This window comes from Staurois parvus, unplaced genomic scaffold (genome assembly GCF_062004578.1).
Source record: "Staurois parvus isolate SC_StPar_1 unplaced genomic scaffold, SC_StPar_1.0 ptg001222l, whole genome shotgun sequence".
Taxonomy (NCBI): Eukaryota; Metazoa; Chordata; class Amphibia; order Anura; family Ranidae; genus Staurois; species Staurois parvus.
In genome coordinates this window covers 179,747-204,605 of record NW_028319018.1, presented here as the reverse complement: position 1 = coordinate 204,605, position 24,859 = coordinate 179,747, and the positions used below count along the sequence as shown (strand labels likewise).

Sequence of the window (24,859 nt, the reverse complement as noted above, 5' to 3'; positions counted from 1 at the left end):
GACTGCACTGCGTTTATACAATCTCTTAGTGTCTGTGGTGAACATGCAGCATAGTGCTCCAGAAAGTAATCCACATCATCCTCTAATAACCATACCAGGGACTCTACCTGGTCTACACTAAATGGTGGCAAAAAGTCATTCCTGCTTTCAGGGGTACCAGATGAAACCAACTCTACACAAACCTGAATCAATGGCTGCACCTCAGAGAATTCTGTGCCCTGATCTACTAGGCAATGAGCGATCCGTATACATTCTAGCAGTTGATCCCGGGGATACTCCCTCAGAGCCTGATAAGCATACTCTCTGTCATCAAAAAACAGCAGAGATAAATACACAACCTCATCCAGATCCATCCTTCCCAGCAACAAGCCAAGATGGCTTCCCTGTGCAGCCACTTCTGGTCAGGATTGGCCTTGGTGTAATGTCAGGGCTCCGGGTATGACCAGAGGTGTGTGGACTGACGCAGGGAAACGCAGACTTCAGATATGTTATAAACAATATAATTTATTAACACTAACAATACATAAACGCAGTGCAATACTAAACATAACACAGTGCAAACGAACCAAACCAACCACCCACAGATAACAGTACATACAATGCAAGCGTCGTCAGGCAGGCCGGGTCAATAACAATCGGGCAGGTAGGTACAGGGGGGTCAGGCAGAGAATGGTCGGGGTCACAAGCCAGGTTCAGCAGGTAGCGGGCAGCGTGGTACAGAGGGTCAGACAGAGGGATGGTCAGGAACGAGCCGGGGTCAGAGCAGGAGAGGGTCAGCGTAATCAGAACAGGCAGAGTTTGGCAACAAGGAAACATACTAGCAGGAACACAGGAACAGGAACAAGAATGCAGGATTACAAGATACAGGGCCCAGGAAAACACACACACCAAGGCAAAGACTGCAGGTCTGGCCATCACTTAAATACACCTGCCTAAGCAGTTTCAGGTGTTTGGCTGACTGCAGGGTTGAGTCTCTGATTGCTGGGAGCACCCCCTGGTACTGCAGCCCACAAGGCAGGTGAGTCCCACCATTACTGGCAAGTCCATTCCTAACAGAGGGGCTTAGAAGAGGATGATGTCACAGACCCGCCCCCTGATCACCTACCTCTAAATGAAGAAAGCAGCTGATTGGGTGAGTACACATTGCTGTGACCTCCATGCTTAGCTTCACAGTGCGGCAATGTTACCTTCACATGCCGAGTCTCACAGGTGGCACCGCCTGTCATACCATTGTGCTGAAATGTCATTGCAGCAACTCAGAATGGTCCTCAGTAGTCTGTATGGCCCCCATGTGCTTGTATTCATGCCTGACAACATCGGGGGAGGGTCCTAATAAGATATCACCAGCAAGACTCCCATCATCCATCCACTACACATCTGCATCAGAGGCTGGTCAGGAGCTCTGAGGAAAGGGATTCATCCCTGAAACGCGTCAGACATTTGACCGCACTGACACTTGGAACACCTTGCTTGCCGTTGTGGCCATCGTCATGATGCAAATGCTTTTTAGATACATGCTTCACCTGTGGGTATGTTTTTATTTTTCACTCCTTTCAATAAACCTTGGATAATGCACAAGGTGTGTGCGCACCTGTTTATTCTCTATCTAGTGGCTGATCTCCCCGTCTGAGGAGGGCTGCACCCCTGAAGCATTTCCTTTGGTTGTCGCTGTCCTGGTTTCCTTGGCTTCCCTTTTGGCTGTGCATATCCTGAGGCGCTGGAGAGTACATACGATATCCGGTTTGGTTGCAACCTGGTGGCGTCGGATGGACCAAAACATGATATCCTAGAGGTGTTCTGTTGGATTTAGGTCAGGTAAGTGAAAGGATTGATTTTCTTATCCCCTCAGAGACCCCCAGTCTGTGGAGAGATTCCTGGTTTATCAGCAGAATTCTGGGAACACCCCTTGAACACGGAAATAACGGCAGCTTATGTTCAGAGATGTTCAAAGTTTATTAGACATTACTAAGATTATATAGGATACAGAAATAATAAGGGGGGGGAGCGAGTTCTAAAACTGTAACTTGTAAGTTTCCATCATGAGCTGACTACATGAAACATGACATATACATTTCTTGGTATAAACTGTTTTTGCTAGCTTTCTGAGAAATAGCCGGGCAAAGAAAACTTCAGGGTCATGATATCTTTTGTTGATACATCCTTCAGCAAACTAAAACTTTTAATATATCTGCAAAAACCTAACTTAATACTTAAAATGGCGTACATCAACACAATGGAGGTTCTCTAGATCCTTTCAATCCCCTCTTAGATCATGAACATGATCTCAATTCTTTACCTCATTCATCTTTTTGTACATAGCCAGATACCCTTCATTTGTATTTTGCGGCTTGGTAGCTCTAACAATACAATATAATAAGCATTTAAAACATAGATATAAAAATAAAACAAAAAACAATATCATGACTATTCTTACAGCAATACCTTTCATCCATGAAAAGACGGAACCAAATCCTGATCCTAGCCAATCAAAAGGAGTCCATCCATCTTTTCCTATAGCTCTAGCTTCTTCCATTAAACCATCTACCTGTTCCCTGTGTTGCTTTATTATTTCATAATAATCTGGAACAGTCATTGTGGTATTATATATCCAAGTACAACATTCAGAATCCTCTGTCATCTCACACAGACCTGTCAGAGCAGCACTCATGCTTTCAATAGCTAAATCTTGCATCTCCAGCTGTTCTCTAATAGCTCTGGTCTCGGTATTTAGCAACCCCATGTCCTTAGAGTTCCTCTCCAGTATATCATCAATAATGTTTGTGTCATTATTTATTTTGTTCATGAGTGTTATTCCCCAGTGGGATCCCTGTTGATAAAGTCCGAATGTGACGAAACGCGTCCGGGGCACGTGACGTGGTGACGTAGTGACGCTCTTCCGGAAGTGCGGCGACGGCCATTTTTGATCCTGGTACATGCGGCTGTGGCTTCCTGGAATCCTCATGGGGCTTTGAGGTACTGGGGACTTACCACAGGCAATCGGTTCCCCCTCGGGAGTGAGATAGTGTGGAATCTATACACTTATGAGGAGAGGCAGGATTGTGAACATATCATTTGTGATGTTGAAGCTGATGTCATCTTATTTGAATGTAAGTTGCTACAATAAAGTGCTATAAGTTTTTATGATACATACTGATCCATGGTCTGTTTATGAGGTCTGTGGGAAGTGGCTGGAAAGGCTGAAGGAATATTTAAAGGTTGGAAAGAAGTACTCAGACCCTTGATACCATTCTGAGGGTACCTATGCACTTCCTCTAGTGGTATGCAGTGGATTGACTCCTAAGGCTGAGGGATTTTCCTTTTTCACGGTTGTGGTGGCACATTTATTTTTTATGTGCATGAAACACGTGTGGCACGGTTTTTTATATACCCCTTTCTTTGAAGATATTACACATGTTGAGTTCTGTTCTTTGAGGTATATGAAGATCTGGTTTCGAAGTATATCACAAAGATTTTGGAAGATATGAAGAATTAAGATATCACAGATAAAGATTTTGAAATAATAATTTGGGACTTTATTTTGGACTTTTTGTTTTTGTTTTTTCTTTTGGATGGTTTTTGTTTTTTTGTTTCATTTTTTGGGTTTTGGACTTTATGTTTATACACTAATACTGATTAGAGGGTAATCAAGTTTACTATATTTTTGATGGTGTTTTGGGTATGTACTGGCTTTTACCTGGTGTTCCTTCTGGTCTATAGCTGCCATGATTGGCACTAATTGGGCTACATAGCACCAGCCCTGGACATTACTCGGTATCCAAGGGTAACAGATCTTACCACAACAGATATAGGTATTGTTTCCCAAGGAGATCGGCAATTTTTGTATTGCAGAATGAAATTCAGGGGTGACAACAAGTGTGAAATAAAAAACAAAGTTTTCCAAACATAGTTTTCCCCACATTGTCTTGTATCCCTTCTAAACTTTAATTCAGGGCTCTACCATTTACTTGCCAGAGTTTCACAGAAGTTCCATCCCTCCTTCCAGGATCAGATATGTTTAATATGGACTGAGAGCACATTCCCTTTCCCTTGTGGGAAGTATTCCCCAGTCTAAAACACCAATCGGGGAGTTGAGTGACTCCCAGAGTTGGAAAAGATATGGCGGCATTAGAAGTAATATTGGTCAAACCAATACTTACATTCCCTGTTATTAACAAAAATATTTTGACTGGAGCGGCCAGAAGAGGAATTTCCTATGTGCTCGGATGTAACTTACTACATATCCAACATTTATCAGAACCTGACTTTTGAGCATAAGCAGATTTAAACTGCATCATCATTTTCCTGAAAAAGGATTGTTCTCTTCAAAACTTCTTTTTGACTTTCTTTCACTTTTGGTTATCTGGGTCTCATTTAAATCTAGTCCTTGACCACAGATACCTTTTATTAGGCCCAAGTCCTCAGGGTGATAAATACAGTTAGTTAGGATCCATACTGGCAGAAAAAAGAGCAGTCAGTGTGCCCAATAGGACCCAGATCTTCAAATGGTACAAATAGTTCATGTTATACATGTAATACATTTACCTGCTATCCGCTGTGTGTGCCAAGAAGTACTCTGCCTGCTACCCGCTGTGTGCCAAGGAGTAGGAGTACCTTTGCCTGCTCTCTGCTGTGTGTGCCAAGAAGTACTCTGCCTGCTACCCGCTCTGTGCGAAGGAGTAGGAGTACCTTTTCCTGCTCTCTGCTGTGTGTGCCAAGGAGTACTTTATCTGCTACCCACTGTGTTCCAAGGAGTAGGAGTACCTTTGCCTGCTATCCGCTGTGTGTGCCAAGAAGTACTATATCTGCTACCCGCTGTGTGCCAAGGAGTACGTTTGCCTGCTATCTGCTGTGTGTGCCAGAGGTGACTCCTGCCAAAACCGTGAGTGCCCATACCCCCCTACCTGGACTGTCTGTGAACCTCCCTATTTTCCCTGCCTGGACTGTCTGTGAATCCCCCTATTTTCCCTGCCTGGACTGTCCATGAATCTCCATTACCCTGCCTGGACTGGCCCCATTGAATGCCCCACTTCTCTGTCCGGACGGCCCCATCGAACACTCATACCTTGTCTGCCTGGATTAATACTTGCTCGGACCATCGCTACCGAAATTGCCCTATCATGGGCCGGATTACAATTATTTTGGGCTCCTCCCTTCTCTACCCCTTTTTGGGGTACCTGGAAGCTACCTAAATACCCTGATTGAGTGCCTTCCATAGTTCAATAAAGCTTTGTGTGTTTACCATCCTCCGTGTGTGTTGTGTCCTGCCTACGCTTCCATCACAACTCACTTTTACACTCAGGCTGCTTTCAGGGGATTCCAACCGTGAATAACCCCAAGAGCAGAGGAAACACTTACATGGCGCCCTCAAAGTGGGTCTAAACCCCTTTACATAAACTCAGCTCTATGATGTCCAAGCAGGAGGAGAGCAGAAGGATGACTCTCTGTGGTGTCAGACTTCTCCCTTCTAACCCCCGACACCACAAGCCCAATAGGCAAACACTGCGCCCAACTGATGCTTCATAGCTACTTTCCAAGGTAGAGCTATTCCCTCCCACACCATGCAATACAGAGGCCTGAATACGCATGCGCGTGCCCGTATGGCACCAGTAACTTCAGTCTCTTGGTAACAGGATGAATGTTGGGGTCTTCAGCGAGACACTTTCATTGGTGCACTTACACTCCTATGGTAAAGTATCATTGTAATCCCGTGGCAGGATTTGTATAGCAAAGCAAACACTGTGTCTGTATAGCAGGACCATCTACACAACCCAGTGCCTGGTGAGTATGGGAGAAGTGTCATGTCTCTGTGTGCCGTGTTCCTGTCATCTGCCAGGGGGCAAAATCCCTCTCACCAGATCCTGGGACTAAGGCCCAAACCATGGTCCTGGAAATGACCGTCTCCTGTGGTCACTTCACGATGAGCCCTTCACACTGTCGGTGTAGGCACTGTACTGTAGGCCACATCTCTCAGGTTGGATGTTCCCTGACTGATGCAGATACCTAAACATGGAGTGAACTGACCCTGAGCACTTCTCTGCCAGGTCCAGACTGTCTCCTGCCACATGCAGACTGCCTCCCCTCAGGAAAAACAAGATGGAGTCCTTCACTCTGCTCTCACTAAGCCTGCTGGTCTCTGTAGTTCCATTCCTATATCAGCCTATCAGGCCGTTTCTGTCCAGGACTGCATATTCCACAATGCTTGGCAGCTGCACCTCCTGCTTGAGAAAGTCCCTGTCATTGGCTCCTTTAATGGCTCTCTCTCTATTACAGTCTGAGAGGAGAAGGGAGGGGATGAAATCCCTCACTGTACAAGTGTCAGGGTTCAGAGGAGATGCCAGTCAGCAGGTTACAGCAGTCACAGAAAGGATTAATTTCCTCCCCTACACAAGTGTTGTCAGTGAGTGACAAATAAATAGGTGAATGGATGATGTATAAGTGAACCAAATCACATCAAGTGGTAAATATCAAATAGTCAAAATTAAAAACCAAAGGCCACAACTGCAATGCATATTATGACAAATTGGACATATTATGCATTGAATATGCATTGCAGTTGTGTCCTTTGGTTTTTACTTTTGACTATCTATATAGAGGAATCGGGACCTCCTTCCTCCTGCAGGTGACCCCTCTAGTGATATAAAGATCTATATAGAGGAATCGGGACCTCCTTCCTCCTGCCGGTGACCCCTCTAGTGATATAAAGATCTATATAGAGGAATCAGGACCTCCTTCCTCCTGCCGGTGACCCCTCTAGTGATAGGATCTATATAGAGGAATCTGCACCTCCTTCCTCCTGCAGGTGACCCCTCTAGTGATATAAAGATCTATATAGATGAATCGGGACCTCCTTCCTCCCGCCGGTGACCCCTCTAGTGATATAAAGATCTATATAGGGGAATCAGGACCTCCTTCCTCCCGACGGTGACCCCTCTAGTGATATAAAGATCTATATAGGGGAATCAGGACCTCCTTCCTCCCGACGGTGACCCCTCTAGTGATATAAAGATCTATATAGAGGAATCAGGACCTCCTTCCTCCCGACGGTGACCCCTCTAGTGATATAAAGATCTATATAGAGGAATCGGGACCTCCTTCCTCCTGATGGTGACCCCTCTAGAGATATAAAGATCTATATAGAGGAATCGGGACCTCCTTTCTCCCGCCGGTGACCCCTCTAGTGATAGATTTATATAGAGGAATCGGGACCTCCTTCCTCCTGCCAGTGACCCCTCTAGTGATATAAAGATCTATATAGAGGAATCAGGACCTCCTTCCTCCTGCAGGTGACCCCTCTAGTGATATAAAGATCTATATAGGGGAATCGGGACCTCCTTCCTCCTGCAGGTGACCCCTCTAGTGATATAAAGATCTATATAGATGAATCGGGACCTCCTTCCTCCTGCAGGTGACCCCTCTAGTGATATAAAGATCTATATAGAGGAATCAGGACCTCCTTCCTCCTGCCGGTGACCCCTCTAGTGATATAAAGATCTATATAGAGGAATCGGGACCTCCTTCCTCCCGCCGGTGACCCCTCTAGTGATATAAAGATCTATATAGAGGAATCGGGACCTCCTTCCTCCCGCCGGTGATCCCTCTAGTGATATAAAGATCTATATAGAGGAATCGGGACCTACTTTCTCCCGCCGGTGACCCCTCTAGTGATAGATCTATATAGAGAAATCAGGACCTCCTTCCTCCTGCCGGTGACCCCTCTAGTGATATAAAGATCTATATAGAGGAATCAGGACCTCCTTCCTCCCGCCGGTGACCCCTCTAGTGATAGATCTATATAGAGGAATCAGGACCTCCTTCCTCCTGCTGGTGACCCCTCTAGAGATATAAAGATCTATATAGAGGAATTGGGACCTCCTTTCTCCCGCAGGTGACCCCTCTAGTGATAGATCTATATAGAGGAATCAGGACCTCCTTCCTCCTGCCGCTGACCCCTCTAGTGATATAAAGATCTATATAGAGGAATCGGGACCTCCTTCCTCCCGCCGATGACCCCTCTAGTGATATAAAGATCTATATAGAGGAATCGGGACCTCCTGCCGGTGACCCCTCTAGTGATATAAAGATCTATATAGAGGAATCGGGACCTCCTTCCTCCTGCCGGTGACCCCTCTAGTGATATAAAGATCTATATAGAGGAATCGGGACCTCCTTCCTCCCGCCGGTGACCCCTCTAGTGATAGATCTATATAGAGGAATCAGGACCTCCTTCCTCCTGCTGGTGACCCCTCTAGAGATATAAAGATCTATATAGAGGAATTGGGACCTCCTTTCTCCCGCAGGTGACCCCTCTAGTGATATAAAGATCTATATAGAGGAATCAGGACCTCCTTTCTCCCACCGGTGACCCTTCTATTGATATAAAGATCTATATAGAGGAATCGGGACCTCCTTCCTCCCGCCGTTGACCCCTTTAGTGATATAAAGATCTAAATAAGTACCCCAAATCCTTTTTTTCTGAAGTGCTGGCAAGTAACATAACCCCCATGTTGTACTCTCTCAAGTGATTATTTTTCCCTAGGTGCATTATTTACATTTATAAACATTGAACTGCAATTTCCACTTCTCTGACCAATCTTCCAGCAATGCCAATCTTTCAGCAATCCTGTGCCATGTTACAGACACCTCCAGGGATATCCTCCTTATTACACACCTTGTGTGTCATCAGCAAAGAGACATCCCCTTACCCAACAACCCTTTAGTTCTATCACTTACATATAGATTACATATAGAACAGGACCCAGTACAGAGCCTTGGGGTACACCACTAGTGACTGCTCTCTGTTCCGAGTGAACCCCATTTACAACCACACTCTGGTATCTCTCCTTTATCCAACTGCACATCCACTGAACCACCCAAGGGCTAAGTCCTAGCTTGTCCAACTTCTGTATTAGATCATTATGTGGACTGTATCATATGCCTTGCTGGAATCAAGATATTCTATGTCCACAGCACCACCCTGGTCCAAATCATTGGTGATATAGTCAAAAAGTCCAATCAGATGAGTCTGCCATGGTCTGCCCTCAGCAAAGCCATGCTGCTTTGGATCCAGCAAGTTGTGTGTTTCTAGATGATCAATGATCCTTCCTTTCAGGAGTGATTCCATTAACATGACTACCACCGATGTTAGACTCACTGGCCTGTAATTGCCGGCTTCTACCTTGCTGCCCTTCTTGGATGGAACACACTGTGCACTCCATTACATGAACAACATTGGGAGTGCTGCAATCATCATCTGATCAGGATACACAGGGATATGAGCCAATCATAGATCAGCAGGTGCCTACAGGTTACCACCACACAGGGTTATGAGCCAATCGTAGATCAGCAGGTTGTCAGAACTGTTCTGGGCTCACAGAATGAAACAGGAAGGCTGAAGTTATCATCTCTACATGGACATGCTGGAAGCCATTTTGTTCTGTATATTCTATTTCATGGTTTCTGAACACAGATTCTAAGAGCATTCCAAGGTGGTTACAGCTTATGTTCCCAGGTTATAAATCTGGGGGGAGGTATGGTGGGATCAGACGGCTACAAGATGAAGACTAGACATGACACCAAGTGGTAAGATAAATGGATGAGTCCATGTCTAGATTGAACAAAGGACACAAGAACTGGTCACAATGATTATTTCCCATGATCCTCTGGAAAGAGTGCATATTATACCTTACATTGTATATGGTGTTATTATTATGTGACAGGAATATCTGATCCAAAAATGTCAATTGTATTATTATTAGTATTACATGAAGTGAATGCTTGCTTACTTATGTCATCCAGGTTTATATTACTAGATTCCATTTCCACATACATATATTTATATGAAATGGTTTAACAATGAATACATATTGATATATTGGGGATATTCTGTTTATAACATGATAAAGTATCAGTTTGAGTTCATTGTATGACAACGTTGTTATGTTACAGAAGACGTGAGATAAGAAGTCTCAGTATAATGACCTCATCTTTTTGTAGGATATTTAGGTAGATTTGTTTTTTCCAGAATCACTTAAAGTGGTTGTAAACCCCAAATATTTAAAAATTTTACTTTTTGCCATAAATTAATACATTTTAACCACTTGCCGACCGCGCATAGCCGAATGACGGCTTCACCGCGGCCGGCCAGTTCTGAGTGGACGTCATTTGACGTCCTCTTAGAACGCGCTCTCCTGCGCGCCCCAGGGGGCGCGCACCCGGCGATCTCCGTGATCGCTGTGTCCTACGGACACAGCTGATCACGAGATGTGGTGAAAGGCCGATCCCACCGGCCTTTTACCACGTGATCAGCGGTGTCCAATGACACGCTGATCACAGGAAAATGCAAGTGCCGGTTCTCGGCTGCACTTTCCTCACGCTGTCAGATCGTAAGGAAAGTACTGCCGAGAACCGGCAGTTGTCAGAGCGGGGATCGGCACCGATCATCAGGGCACTGATGATCAGTGCCCTGATGATCGGTGCCCAGCAGTGACCCCCGCAAGTTCCGATCAGCTGTGCGCCCACTAGCCCCGCCCACCCATTCCCAGCAATGCCCCCACCTGTGCCCAGCAGTGCCCCCACCTGTGCCCAGCAGTGCCCCCACCTGTGCCACTCTGCAGTGCCACCTACCTGTGCCCAGCAGTGCCACCCACCTGTGCCCACCAGCGCCACCCACCTGTGCCCACCAGTGCCACCCACCTGTGCCCACCCACCAGTGCTGTCCACCAGTGCCACCCACCAGTGCTGCCAGTCAGTGCCACCAGTCAGTGCCCAGGGGTTGTGCCAGTCAGTGCCGCCAGTCAGTGCCCAGAAGTGATGCCAGTCAGTGCCGTCTATCAGTACCCATCATCAGTGTCACCTATCAGTGCTGCATATTAGTGCCGCCTATCCGTGACCCCTAATTAGTGCTGTCTATCAGTGCCGCCTATCCGTGCCACCTCATTAGTACTGCCTATCAGTGCCCTTTAGTGCTGCCTATCAGTGCCCATCAGTGCCGCCTATCAGTGCCCATCAGTGCCGCCTCATCAACGCAAATCAGTGAAGGAGAAAAAATACCTGTTTGAAAAATTTTATAAAAGAAACAAATAAACTTTTTTTTTTTTTTCAAATTTTTTGCACTTTTTTTAATTTATAGCGCAAAAAGTAAAGCGCCCAGTGGCGATTAAATACCACCAAAAGAAAGCTCTATTTGTGAGAAAAAAATGATCAAAATTTCATATGGGTACAATGTTGCATGACCGCGCAATTGTCAATCAAAGTGCGGCAGCGCTGAAAGCTGAAAATTGGCCTGGTAAGGAAGGGGGTATAAGTGCCTGGTAGGCAAGTGGTTAATGTAAACATCCATACAGCTGTGAGTGTACCTCAGAAAAATACTCCTTTAGCTTGTCTCCGCCCTCCAAAAACTGCAGGTCTGTGGGCGTGGCTTAGGACCAGAGAATAATAGGCAGAGATGTGATGTCACACAAGCCCCCAGTTATACCCCCCTCCAGCCTCGGCTCAAGAACAATCACTGGTGCTGATGAGTGCTGAGTTGTGGATCTTGTGAAGGCAGAGACCAGCATGGAGAGGACACCCCCTCCCCCACCCCCTGCAGTGTATTACATGGAGGCTCATACTGGTCTCATCCTCAGCACAGCCTGTCACTCACAGGAGAAGGGGAGTGGTGACACCATATTTCTGCTGGTGTCAGATTTATTCTGCTCAGAAGATCAGGCGGGATTTATGGAGAAAGGGATTGCTTCAAGATACCAGACTAAGCTGAATGGCTCAGTAAAGGTAAAATCTACCCAACTGCAGGATTAGACGGATTTGTGTTTTTTAGGTTTACAACCACTTTCAGTAATACATTATTAGCAGTGACATGGGTACCAGTCTGTGTGACACCAAACCTGGCAGAAAAGCAGTTCTCTCTAAATGTAGTCATGTCCTTACCAGCCGAGGTTAAAGGTCAACCCTTGTCATGTTCCAGAAGACATGTCAGAGAATTCCTCATCCTATACTGCCCCCTTCAGGTCACTGAAATCAATTAGTAGAGAAAATAGCACCTAGTCTGAGGTCATTGTGAGGAGAGATGAGCTTTGCCCGCCTAGGTTTTATTTGGAGGGATAAAAGTAAGAGACGGACAGAGAAGAGGACACACATCACAAAACAAGACCCCACAAGACAGGAGACAAGGGGCAACAGACGGACACAGACACCCCCTGAAGTGAGCGCACTGAAAGCTGACATCACTGACACCATACAGTCCATATTGGGAACTAGAACTTTCATTTTCCTCAGATAACTTGTACTCCCCTTATATCTCCAGATACATTGTTTAGTCCGATAACGGTTCTGGTGAGCACAGGAGGGGATGTGACGTCATTTTACCTGCAGTATAAATTATTATCATTTCACTCCTCTGGGGAAGATTGATTTTACATATCCCTGAAGCTGATTCTGGCTTCTAGTCAATGGTTTATCCGGATGTATACAGTATATATATGACAAGGTAGACTACTTCATGTAACATTACATCTTCATCTCAGATTGTAAGCGGATTGGATTGGCCTGTGTATGGGATTCCAGATCAAGTCATGGCAAGGTACACGTTGAGCGTTGAATATCTGGCTGTAGAGAGATCACGGGGGGGTTTGTATATCTGTTGTCACATGTTGCTGAGTTACTGATTTCTTACACGACATTTCCAGACAGTTGGATGTAATTCATTAATATTTGGCAGTAATTGCTGGCTTGTATTTCTCCCCATTATTGTGGATTAGATCATTGTACTGTTATCTTGTATTGTTTATTATTTATCATCACCTATTATATTTCATCCCCATTTTGTACTGATTTATATTATTAATAAATATATATTTTTGCACATTATTGCGTTTTATTTTGTCTTCCAATTATCACAAATACAGAACTGGGATGTCGGTTACTTTGTGAGAATTAGTAGGGAATCTCCTTCATTCCAGATCCCGCCTGTTTCCATGAATTGTATACGGATTATTTCCTCACAGATAAAGTTCTGACAATTTGTACCGTTCTGGTGTTTTTGATCCTCAGAAATGAGATCTGCCGTCATCAGACATGATGGATTTTCAGACATCTATCCCATAGTTTGTAGACTCTATAACTCTCCTACACACTGAATCATAGACACTGATTGGGGTTATTGTACCCAAGAAATGGCGCAGAATACACCTTTGTCTACATTTATAAGGAAAGACATTTATTTGTAAAAACAAGAAACAAGCAAAAATGGTAAAAAGTGGTGTTTAAATACCACCAAAATAAATATCTATTTGTGTTAAAAAATTACAAAAATCTAATTTGGGTACAATGTTGCATGACTGTGTAATTGTCATTCAAAGTGTGAGAGCGCTGATAGTTACCAGACGGCCTGGGCAGGAAGGGGGTGGAAGTGTCCGGTATACAGGAGGTAGAAATATTTATTTTTAAACAGACCTCTAAGTGTTTGTGAAATCTCCCACCACAAAATGTACTCAGCCAATCACAGGACAGGACTCCATTTTTATTCCTCTCCTGCTATCAATGGCCAACCCGGTCCCACACTTCATCCATGTCTTTGGGGACCTCTGATCTCCTTATGGACTGTTTCTTCCATGATGAAGATCAGCCATGGAGTATATCTGAGGTGTATATCAGGGTGTGCTTCTTTCCCACATGAGAGCTGGGATGTCCAGCAACATTCATCTAGAAGACATTTCCCGCACTCAAGGCACTAATACACCTCCAGGGTTGTGTGGGACCCCTGATGTACAGGAAGACAAGACTTCAGTGAGGAACATTTCCCTCACTCAGGACAGGAAAGTGGCTTCTCCTCATGTGAGATCTCTGATGTCTTGAAAGATGGGACTTCACTGAAAAACATTTCCCACACTCAGGACAGGAATACGGCTTCTCCCCCGTGTGAGATCTTTGATGTGTGTAAACACTGGACTTATCTAAAAAACATTTCCCACACTCAGGACAAGAATACGGCTTCTCACCTGTGTGAGACCTTTCATGTTTGACAAGATCTGATTTTTGTGCAAAACATTTCCCGCACTCAGGACAGGAATAAGGCTTCTCCCCCGTGTGAAATCTCTGATGTCTGTACAGATGGGACTTCTGTGAAAAACATTTCCTGCACTCAGGACAGGAATATGGCTTCTCTCCCGTGTGAGTTCTCTGATGTGTGTAAAGATTGGACTTTTGTGAAAAACATTTCCCGCACACAGAACAGGAATAAGGCTTCTCCCCCGTGTGAAATCTCTGATGTCTGTAAAGATAGGACTTGTCTGAAAAACATTTCCTGCACTCAGGACAGGAATACGGCTTCTCCCCTGTGTGAGATCTCTGATGTGTGTGAAGACTGGACTTGTCTGAAAAACATTTCCCGCACTCAGGACAGGAATACTGCATCTCCCCCGTATGAGATTTCTGATGTCTGTACAGATGGGACTTCTGTGAAAAACATTTCCTGCACTCAGGACAGAAATATGGCTTCTCTCCCGTGTGAGTTCTCTGATGTGTGTAAAGATCGGACTTCTGTGAAAAACATTTCCCGCACTCAGGACAGGAATACGGCTTCTCCCCCGTGTGAGATCTTTTATGCCTATTAAGTTGGGATTTATAATGGAAACCCTTCCCGCACTCAGTACAGGAGAACCTCTTTCCTGTTGGAAGGCCGGCCCGGTCCCACACAGTCTGAGGTTCCTCAGGATAAGAGGAATCCGATGGTCCATCTACACTGGGTGGTGCCGGATGGACATTGGAGGGAGCCGGGTTTTCTCCTGGACTAAACTGTGTGATGTCCTCATCTTCTACTTTCCAGTCTGGTGACAAAGTGAGACAATCCTCGGAGGTTTTCCTCATCTCCCGGCCATGGACTAAAATACAAAGACAAAGAGGATTACTAGACAGGAGCTGATTGGTTCCCCCAAACCAGGACTCCGCCCACATCAGGCTGCTTGGTCTCTGAGGAGCTTACAATTCCACCCTCAAGGGAACTAGGAAATGGCTCCTCTGATCTCCTACCAGGTCATTTCTTTATTCATGGACCTTAGTCAGAGAGTGAGGAAACAACCAGAACTGTCTTTTATAGGAGGGACAGTGATGAGGGGATTATAGGACGGGGGTCCCCACCCCCTCTATCACTCATCGCCATCTTCCCAACACAAGAAGTACTGCACTTCCTTATTTACTCCATGATTTAGTCATGATGAACAGCAGGGCTGAGCCCCGCCAGAGGTCAGAGAGTGAGGATGGGGGGAGAACAACCAAGATGAAGACTGGACTGATCCTGAAGACCACCATCATTGGGGTATTGACTCCGCCCTCATTATCACTTTCTGTTTAAGGGTCCAAAGTTGGAGGATGTTATCACATTATTATCACCATGTAAAAGTCTGTGCTCCAATCACATCATCCGATATAAAATGTCCAGCTGGGAGGAAATGAGTGAAAAATAATTAAGGCCTACAGCATGTAATGTACAACTTATCATAAAGGACACAAAAGTTAGGACTAAACAGTATTAGATTTCTTCTATATTCATCTGGTGATCTAGCCAGTAAATCTGTTTTATAAAAACTCTGCAGCAGAATGTATCAGTTCCAGGGATGAGGCAGACCATTTACCACTGACAGGGGGCTTACAATGATCAGCTTTTATTTATTCATGTAAAACTTTTATCCCAAAAGGAACAAAACCTGTTTGATGTAACTGATTATGAAATGTAAGCTGGAGTTTGGCTTCAAATAGTTGCTGTTTTTAAATCTGCCAATGTATCTAACACTCCCCTCCCCCCAGACTGACCATGCTGCTGTCTCCACAGTGGGGGCGCTTTAATACAGAAGGTGTGTTACTGGTCAGATCATCAGGTGAAAACAGGGAAAAAAGCCAAAGAAAAGGAATGCAGCCGCCACATCCAATGATTGGTAAGCTGCAATATGGGACATTTGTGGTCTAATATCCCTTTAGTTTGGTTGGTGAAATCTCATCCTATGTCCAGTGATAGCAGTGACATCTACTGGCCACAGTGAGACATCACAAGACAACCTGAACTTAGGGAGAAACCAAGTGAAGAACTATACAATCAGCCTGAGCCAAGTACAGCCCAGCCACAAACTAAACCCACATAGTACCTCTATTCAGGACAAGGGGGGGCGACACTAATACATAGTGTAAGGATCACATCAAATTGGTGTTTAGTAATCAGAGATCACTTACAGTGGTTGTAACCCTCAGACATGGAATATGAACAAAGAATATCCCTCTACAGTGTGTACTTGTCTCAGTCCAGAGCAATAAGAGTCATTTCTGTCTGCTATCTCCTTCCTCTGCGATCAGTAGTTGAGTCACTTCTGACAAGTTTTCCTAACACCAAGAGAAAAAAAGATGACAGGAGAGGGAGCTCCAGCACACAGCCTGTGATTGACAGCCTCAGCTCTGTTCCTGTGTGAAGGGGGTGTGTCCCTTCCCACTAATAATCTCTCAGAGATCACTTCACGGAGCTCTAAAAATAGGGACTTCAGCTCTCCGCCCCCTTTTTTCTCACCTCTTGGACAAGCTGTACAAATATAGAGAAGAGAGGGCTGCAAATAAATAATGTACAACATATGTAGGAGGATTTGTTTTATTTCTGTGTATCACCTGAGGCCAGTCACTTCTCTGGGTATATGGAGGGTTAACAACCATTTTAACTGTTTATTTGAGACAAGTTGCAGAGATCCCACACCGCTGCCTCCCATCTCCTGAGACTGCACTCAGTGACTTGGGTCTGAGACACTACAGACATATCCCCCCACCCGGCACAGCCAGCAGATAACAGAGAAGGTCCCCTGGAGGAGTCAGGCACAAGGCAGGAGACCCCAGTCACATGTCCTGGGTGCCTACATTATGCAATGCTTAGAGTAAAAATCAACATTTTGCTGCCAGCTGAACCCCAGAACCTCCATAAATCCAGTCTAGAGACATAAATTGTGTCTGCAGCACAGAGAAGGAAGATTATCCGAGAGAAATCCAGGAATACAGGACGGGGAACACAGCTCAGGAAAGTGACCAGGGGATTACAGGCTGATATCACCCAGTCCCCGCCCTACTCTGGACCAATCAGTGAGCAGTATGGGTGGAGGAATGGATTTAGTGTTCATGACCCACCTGTGCTGATCTCTGTAGGAGTGTCCTCCTCTATAAATGTCCCCGTTATTCCATCCTCCTCCATAGACTGCTGATCATCCCTCACATACGCCTCTTCTTCTTCTGCTTTCACCTCAAATTCTATATCGATTGGATCTCCACTCTAAATCAAGGAAATGAGAGAAAATATCATCTGTAAAATATAAGCTCACATTAAATATTCAAACATCTTCTCTACAAGTCCATGTTCTAGATGCTCCATCCCACCAACCTTGTAATGGTGAGGGATGGTGTGACCTTCCTGTGTGGAATCCCGGGAATACAGAGGACGGGGACATCTCTCTGGTGGGTTCCCATGACTGGATCCATCTGTAGGAAACACACACACTGACTGAATCCATTGTTTCTATGTGTTTATCAGATGATGGGGGATCTAGGTGGATCCTCCGTACTGCTCTCTCCTTTACAATAAAGTCTCCTCTTACCCGGTGATGTGAGGGGCGGCTGATTGTCCATCATGACGTCCTTGTAGAGATCCTTGTGTCCTTCTAAATACTCCCACTCCTCCATGGAGAAATAGACAGTGACACCCTGACACCTTATAGGAACCTGACACACACAATGATACAGTCACCATCCAGACACATCCCTTGTCTGTTACTGGAGAATGTCCCAGAATTCCCGGCACCGCTCACCTCTCCTGTCAGCAGCTCAGTGATCTCTCTGGTGACTTCTAGAATCTTCTTCTTCTTTCTCTCTTCTATCAGGGAGGGAGGTGGAGGCAATGTGATGTCATATGATCTCCAGACTTCACAGGAGGAAAACTCTACATCTGAACACAAATAGTCACATCAAATGATATTCCCAGAATCCTCCTCACCTCTCCATTCAGGTCTCCATTTTATTAAAGCCCCACTTCAGGCTGAGGTATAATTCCCCCCACAGGACCCCCACACTACGCAGGGTATAGGCTTGTTGAGCATTCTGATGTCATTACATACAACGCAGGACCAACAGTCCCACTTTACATGTGAGGATACCAAGGGACCCCACATCCTAAGAGCATCAGAGAAATGTCAGATGGAGGGACATTGGGGGAGGAGCTGTGAGGTCAGTGTGATGTCATAGGATTCTCTGACTCTGGATGGAGGGACATTGGGAGGAGGAGCTGTGAGGTCATTGTGATGTCATAGGATTCTCTGACTCTGGATGGAGGGACATTGGGAGGAGGAACTGGGAGGTCAGTGTGATGTCATAGGATTCTCTGACTCTGGTTGGAGGGGCATTGGGAGGAGGAACTGTGAGGTCAGTGTGATGTCATAGGATTCTCTGACTCTGGATGGAGGGGCATTGGGAGGAGGAGCTGTGAGGTCAGTGTGATGTCATAGGATTCTCTGACTCTGGATGGAGGGACATTGGGAAGAGGAGCTGTGAGGTCAGTGTGATGTCATAGGATTCTCTGACTCTGGATGGAGGAACATTGGGAGAGGAACTGTGAGGTCACTGTGATGTCATAGATAAAATGCACTCCCACGGTAACTAGCTAACTGAAGTGTGGTCCGCCCATGACTGGGGTAAAGAGGGAATGAGGGGACTTTGAGCATATAAGACTGACTGTGATATACCTTCACAGCCTGCACTATCTTTGGTCACCACTAGAGGGAGACTCCACTCCAATCCAGCTGGCTGACCACACACAGGCAAACAGAAATCTTATATACAATCTTGTGCAAAGGTTGGGGAGCAATCTAGCAATTGGCACACCTTTCTAGGATTCCTCCAGCTATCCTACAAGCTAGAAGCCCATTGTTAATCATTCTTCCACTGTCCACCACCCCCACACCGGACACACAACAAACAGTAGCTTGCCACCACCCAACAGTTTGTCCGCAGACTGGTCTGCTGGGCCACCACACACACACCGATCTCCATCTGGCAGATCTGCTACTTTACAATCTGCATGCTATCTGCCAACACGCAGTGCAATTACATACAGATTGGCAATGAACTTAGAGCGAGCACATAGACACTACAATACAACAATCTCTCTGGAGATATGAGCCCGAGCTTAGTACACAGAAGTCACTTAATAATTTTCTGATTGAATACAAAAAGACACACAATTGGCTATTGACTATAACATAAAAGGGAATAAAAACAGAAATAAAACCTTACCAAGATTTATCCTGCGACTGGAGGAAGTCAAAGAAAGTCTGCAATTCACCAGTCATATTGAACCGACTCCATACAAATCACCCCCTCCATATCTCAGGGCCCTCAATTTATTATTAGGACTTTAACCCTTGGCCAATCAACCCTGAGGGGTGTTCCTGTACCAACCCACAGGATGTTCTGTGTTCTGAGGTGCCCAATCTTGAATGGGCAAGAAACGATTTGGATCACTGAGTCAGGAAAATGATTTCTGACACAAGCGCATCAGTCCGATCGCGATAGTACCAATCACTGTTCAGCTGTCGCAATCAGGTGCCATATAACCATTTTGTGCATTTCTCTGGGATTCTACAGAGGCTACAAATACAGTTTTACATGCAGATGTAGCCTACAGTGTGTCCAATCAGAAGGAAGTATTTTCATCTCTCTGCAACTAATATTTTAGCTTTTATGAGAGATTAAATAGATTCCTCTGATCTATTTCCTGCTGACTCTTGTAGCCAAATTGACTAGGATTCTTCTTTTAGGTTCAAGAAGGTGGCAAAGTCTGGCTACATAGGTGATGTTTTATTGGCATCCAGGTGTCACCTCGAGGTAAGAAGCTGCTCTGTCCTTTCAGATGCTAATTGGTGAACATATGTCTCTGACTGAATACTGAACACTTATCTGTAATAACATAGAATGAAAGTTGTGACGGACAGCAGAAATATTCTTTTTTTGTGTGTTGTCTGAAGTTCCTGGGCCTCACAGGGGGGAGGGGAAATGGGATGTATCTCCATATAGAACAAAGGCAGCATGGCTCTGTGTGGCTGGGGAAAACCAGTCCAGGCCACTTCTTAGCAGGAAGTTGGGGGTGGGGACAATTGCAGGACCATGTGGACTCGTTGTTGGGAGAGCTGGAACCATGATGGACAGGGCTACTCCTGCCTGAGCCTTAACTAAGAGATGCTTGGAACTGTACTTTGCTTTGTACACTGCTGGCTGGTGAGTCCCTGGATCGCTACCCTGTGAACTGCCCTCTGCTGTGCCCGGACCTCCTTCCTGCCAGAGCTACCTTCTGCTGTGGGCCCTGATTACCTTGCCTGCCTGAATTACCCTCTGCTGTGCCCGGACCTCCTTCCTGCTAGAGCTACCTTCTGCTGTGGGCCCTGCTTACCTTGCCTGCCTGAATTGCCCTCTGCTGTGCCTGGACCTCCTGCCTGCCAGAGCTACCTTCTGCTGTGGGCCCTGCTTACCTTGCCTGCCTGAATTGCCCTCTGCTGTGCCCGGGCTCTCTTTGCCTCAACTGCCCCTCGGCTGTGTGCTAGAACTACCCGCTGTTGCTGTGTGCTGAGCAGGGTCGCCCCTGCTGCTGTCCGCTGTGAACCAGGACATCCCTGTCGGACCCGTGAGTTTATGCTCTCCTGTTTTCCCTGAACTGTTCTTGTACTCCCACTCCACCTCCCTGTTGGATTACAACTACTACAGAGACTCACACCACCCCCCTGTTTGGATTATAAACTGCTGTAGAGACTTTAACTTTGCCTTGGGGCAGGACTACAGGTATTGTGGACTCTCTCTCCCCATTGAGTGACTGTTGTCTGTTTTAATAAAGCTTTAAGTGTTTGCCGTCTGCCTTGTGTGTTCTGTCCTGCCTACCCTCCGTCACAAAACTAAATCTACAATTTCAAATTTCTACTGATCACCTCACATCTCAGCTACTGATAACATGATTCTACTCTTACATTTATGTTACAGTGACATCATAGGATTCTCTGACTCTGGATGGAGGGACATTGGGGGGAGGAGCTGTGAGGTCAGTGTGATGTCATAGGATTCTCTGACTCTGGATGGATGGACATTGGGAGGAGGAGCTGTGAGGTCAGTGTGATGTCATAGGATTCTCTGACTCCGGATGGAGGGACATTGGGAGGAGGAGCTGTGAGGTCAGTGTGATGTCATAGGATTCTCTGACTCCAGATGGAGGGACATTGGGAGGAGGAGCTGTGAGGTCAGTGTGATGTCATAGGACATATAGACTCTGGATGGAGGGATATTGGGAGGAGGGGCTGTGAGGTCAATGTGATGTCATAGGATTCTCTGACTCTGGATGGAGGGACATTGGGAGGAGGACTGGTGAGGTCAGTGTGATGTCATAGGACATATAGACTCTGGATGGAGGAACATTTGGATGGGGAGGTTTGAGGGGTCCTCTATATGAAGCTCCCATACAAACCAAATCCTTGTTCCTGGGTGCGTCCTACCTCTCCTAAACTGAAGAGTGACCTTTGACCTTTACATCCAGAAATCTGTCCGGAATCTGTGGAAGTAAGCTGTCATGTGATCAGGTGACGTGCGGAGGAACGGAGTGTAAATAGCAGACAATTGTCTCCAGAGCCCCTAATGGTGGGGATGGATTTGGCGGCGTGCTGGTGCCAAGTTTCCTCCCCCCAGGGTCACTGCAGGTGTGGAGAAAAGCTGTGTAAGAGGATATGGAGGAGAGATGAGGAGGAGATCCAGGAATCAGGAGAAAGGTCAGGGCAAGCAACAGACGAGCGCATCCAAGAGACCAAGCCGGGGTCACTACACAGAAAATCAATCCAAGGAAACAACAGGCAGGACGAGGAATAGCAAGAAGGAGCTGAGAGACAAATGAGAATATTGCTCAGCCAATGGGAGATGATCTCAGCATGACTTCCATCATGAAGGAGATGAGGGGGAGGGGAGGAAGTCACTGAAGGTGACCATAGATCCATGGAAATTCAGCTGGTTCAGCAGGGATCGCTCACATTTCCATCCATGTGTGGCCACTGCCGGATAAAAGCCACTCCCCCAGCGGCTGCAGCCAATAGCTTCAGTGCTGATCTGTGTATTCTGAGAGCGGAGGAGTCCCCCCATTGTCAGAATACAAGAGTGCAGCGGGGAGGATTCCCCCATCCACCTCCAATGTGTGGATGGGGGAATCACTTCAGTTTTTATGGTCATCCCGCTGGCTGAACGATAAAACTGAACCATGTAGGCCAGCTTTGGGGGCAAATATATTATCATCAACTCCTCCCCCTGAAGGGGTTCATCTGGGTTCCCACACTATATATGTGTGTATCATCATCTGCTGGAGATAAAAGACGTCACAGTGACTATGGAGGAAGAGGACGGACATGACTATGGAGGAAGAGGACGGACATGACTATGGAGGAAGAGGACGGACGTGACTATGGAGGAAGAGGACGGACGTGACTATGGAGGAAGAGGACGGACATGACTATGGAGGAAGAGGACAGACATGATGATGGAGGAAGAGGATGGCTGTGACTATGGAGGAAGAGGACGGACGTGACTATGGAGGAAGAGGACGGACGTGACTATGGAGGAAGAGGACGGACGTGACTATGGAGAGAGAGGACGGACATGACTATGGAGAGAGAGGACAGACATGACGGGGGGTTACTGGGTGTAAATTGGAAATAACATCTTATTACCTCCTCTGCTGCCACTTTCAACAATTTCTCCTCTCTGATTCCTCTCACATGGAACTTCCTGTCTGTACCTGAGATCTCTTCCTGTCTGTACCTGATATCACTTCCTGTCTGTACCTGACATCACTTCCTGTCTGTACCTGACATCACTTCTTGTCTTCCAGAGAGACTTCCTGTCTGTGATCACCACCTTATGGAGGTCAGAGGATCTGCAGCCCTGAGAAATGTCTGGTAGTGTGGCCCCGGCTCTTTCATAGGTGCCGAGTGTCCCGGATGATGAGGGACAGTCCCGGGATTTAGTCTCCTGTCCCATCATGTCTCACAGATTCCAGGACTCCATGCAGAGTGGCATTGAGGTGATGACACCTTGAACACTCTCTGGGTTCCATCACGTATCTCCCATATTTCTGTGATAGGAACAAGGGACACCTATTAGTGAAGGTATGAAGACATAGGACACACCCCCTGCCACGCCCCCTAAAGGAGAATGATACAAAGAAATGATGAGATAACCCCACAAGTGCTGTTTATACTTCTATTTCTTTATATCGGCTTTAGAAATGTACTAATCCAGAAATGTAGACGTTGGAGGGAAGGTTTAGCCCCGGGAAACACTTCCTGATAGATAAATAGAGCATTTTATATCCAACTATAGAGATCCGAGCAGAATGAGGGACCAAGGAGGAGGAAGGAGGGACAGCCGGGAGCTCTGCCATTACCAGGCACTGCAATGACACCCGACTGCTGGGAGCCGGCATCTCCTTTCTGACAGGGAAAGTGGAACTCCAACATCAGCAGAGAGGTTGCGGGAGGGTGGGATCAGGTAAGTACCACCACTGACCACCAATTCTGGGCTGGGGGTACACTTAGTTCTCACTGACACCAACAATGGGGCTTATTTTATCTCACTGACACCAACAATGGGGCTTATTTTATCTCACTGACACCAACAATAGGGCTTATTTTATCTCACTGACACCAACAATGAGCTTATTTTATCTCAGTGACACCAACAATGAGCTTATTTTATCTCAGTGACACCAACAATGGGGCTTATTTTATCTCACTGACACCAACAATGGGGTTTATTTTATCTCACTGACACCTACAATGGAGCTTATTTTATCTCACTGACACCTACAATGGAGCTTATTTTATCTCACTGACATCAATGGGGCTTATTTTATCTCAGTGACACCAACAATAGGGCTTATTTTATCCCAAGGTTTTATCTTGATGTTGTACCAATGATGGGTGTTAAGGAAATCCTGCCCATGGTGACTGGCTAACTGGAATGAGATCCTTGATTGGTGGAGGAGGAATGAGGGTGGAGCTTTCTCTGGGAAGATAATGCCAGCAATGGTACGGATCTCACAGCCTGCAATACTGCTGACCACCACTTGAGGGAGACACTTCCACATGGGGCTGGCTGGACACACACAGGCAGATACAAATCTTTCATACAATCTGAGGTCTGTGGAGCAGACAAGTGATCCCCACACACCTCAGAGGATCCCCCGAGCTATCCTTCCATCCAGAATCCCAGTGTGATCACTTCTTTCATTGACCACCTACCCCCCCCCCCCCCCCCGCACACCCCACACACATGATTGAGGGCTGATTGGCACAACCTGGAGTGTGTGATGTGACTGGTGTGCCGGGCAGTGATACACACACACCTACAGATCCCGGTCTGGTAGATACAATCCTCCCACACACTGACAATAATCTGGATTAGGGATGAGCTCTGAGTCTGGACAGAAGTTTGGATGAACACTGGCGTCTCCCACATTCTTCTGAACATCCAACATTTACCGCATTTGCTGCAGACTGATGTGACAGCTTCTGGCTCTCCCTGGTTGCTAGGGAAGCAACAGCTGCCTGCAACAGCTGCATCCTTAGCAACCACTGACTTCACCCCACCCACTCACTTACATGGCCACGTAGGCAAATGGGCGGGGAATAGAGGATGACATCATTGTGTGAATATGGCCATATATGAGCAATGATGTCACCACTATCCCCGCCCCTTCCTTTATATATCTGATGACAGCTCAGGACTCTATCAGTCAATGAGGACATTGAGGGTCTTTATCACTTTATTT

The 24,859-nt window shown here is 46.1% G+C and overlaps 1 protein-coding gene across 1 annotated transcript; it reads right to left on the bottom strand.

Annotated features, from left to right (window-relative positions):
* Positions 1-2,094: 2,094 nt before the first annotated feature.
* On the bottom strand, positions 2,095-24,650 carry LOC149438050 (uncharacterized). The gene is made up of 6 exons (XM_089660304.1): positions 24,570-24,650; positions 17,613-17,736; positions 17,399-17,496; positions 17,149-17,290; positions 14,690-14,876; positions 2,095-2,188 (listed from the first exon to the last, which is right to left on the bottom strand). The coding sequence occupies exons 1-6, from the start codon at positions 24,648-24,650 to the stop codon at positions 2,095-2,097; spliced, it is 726 nt and encodes a 241-aa protein (XP_089516430.1).
* Between the last annotated feature and the right edge of the window lie 209 nt (positions 24,651-24,859).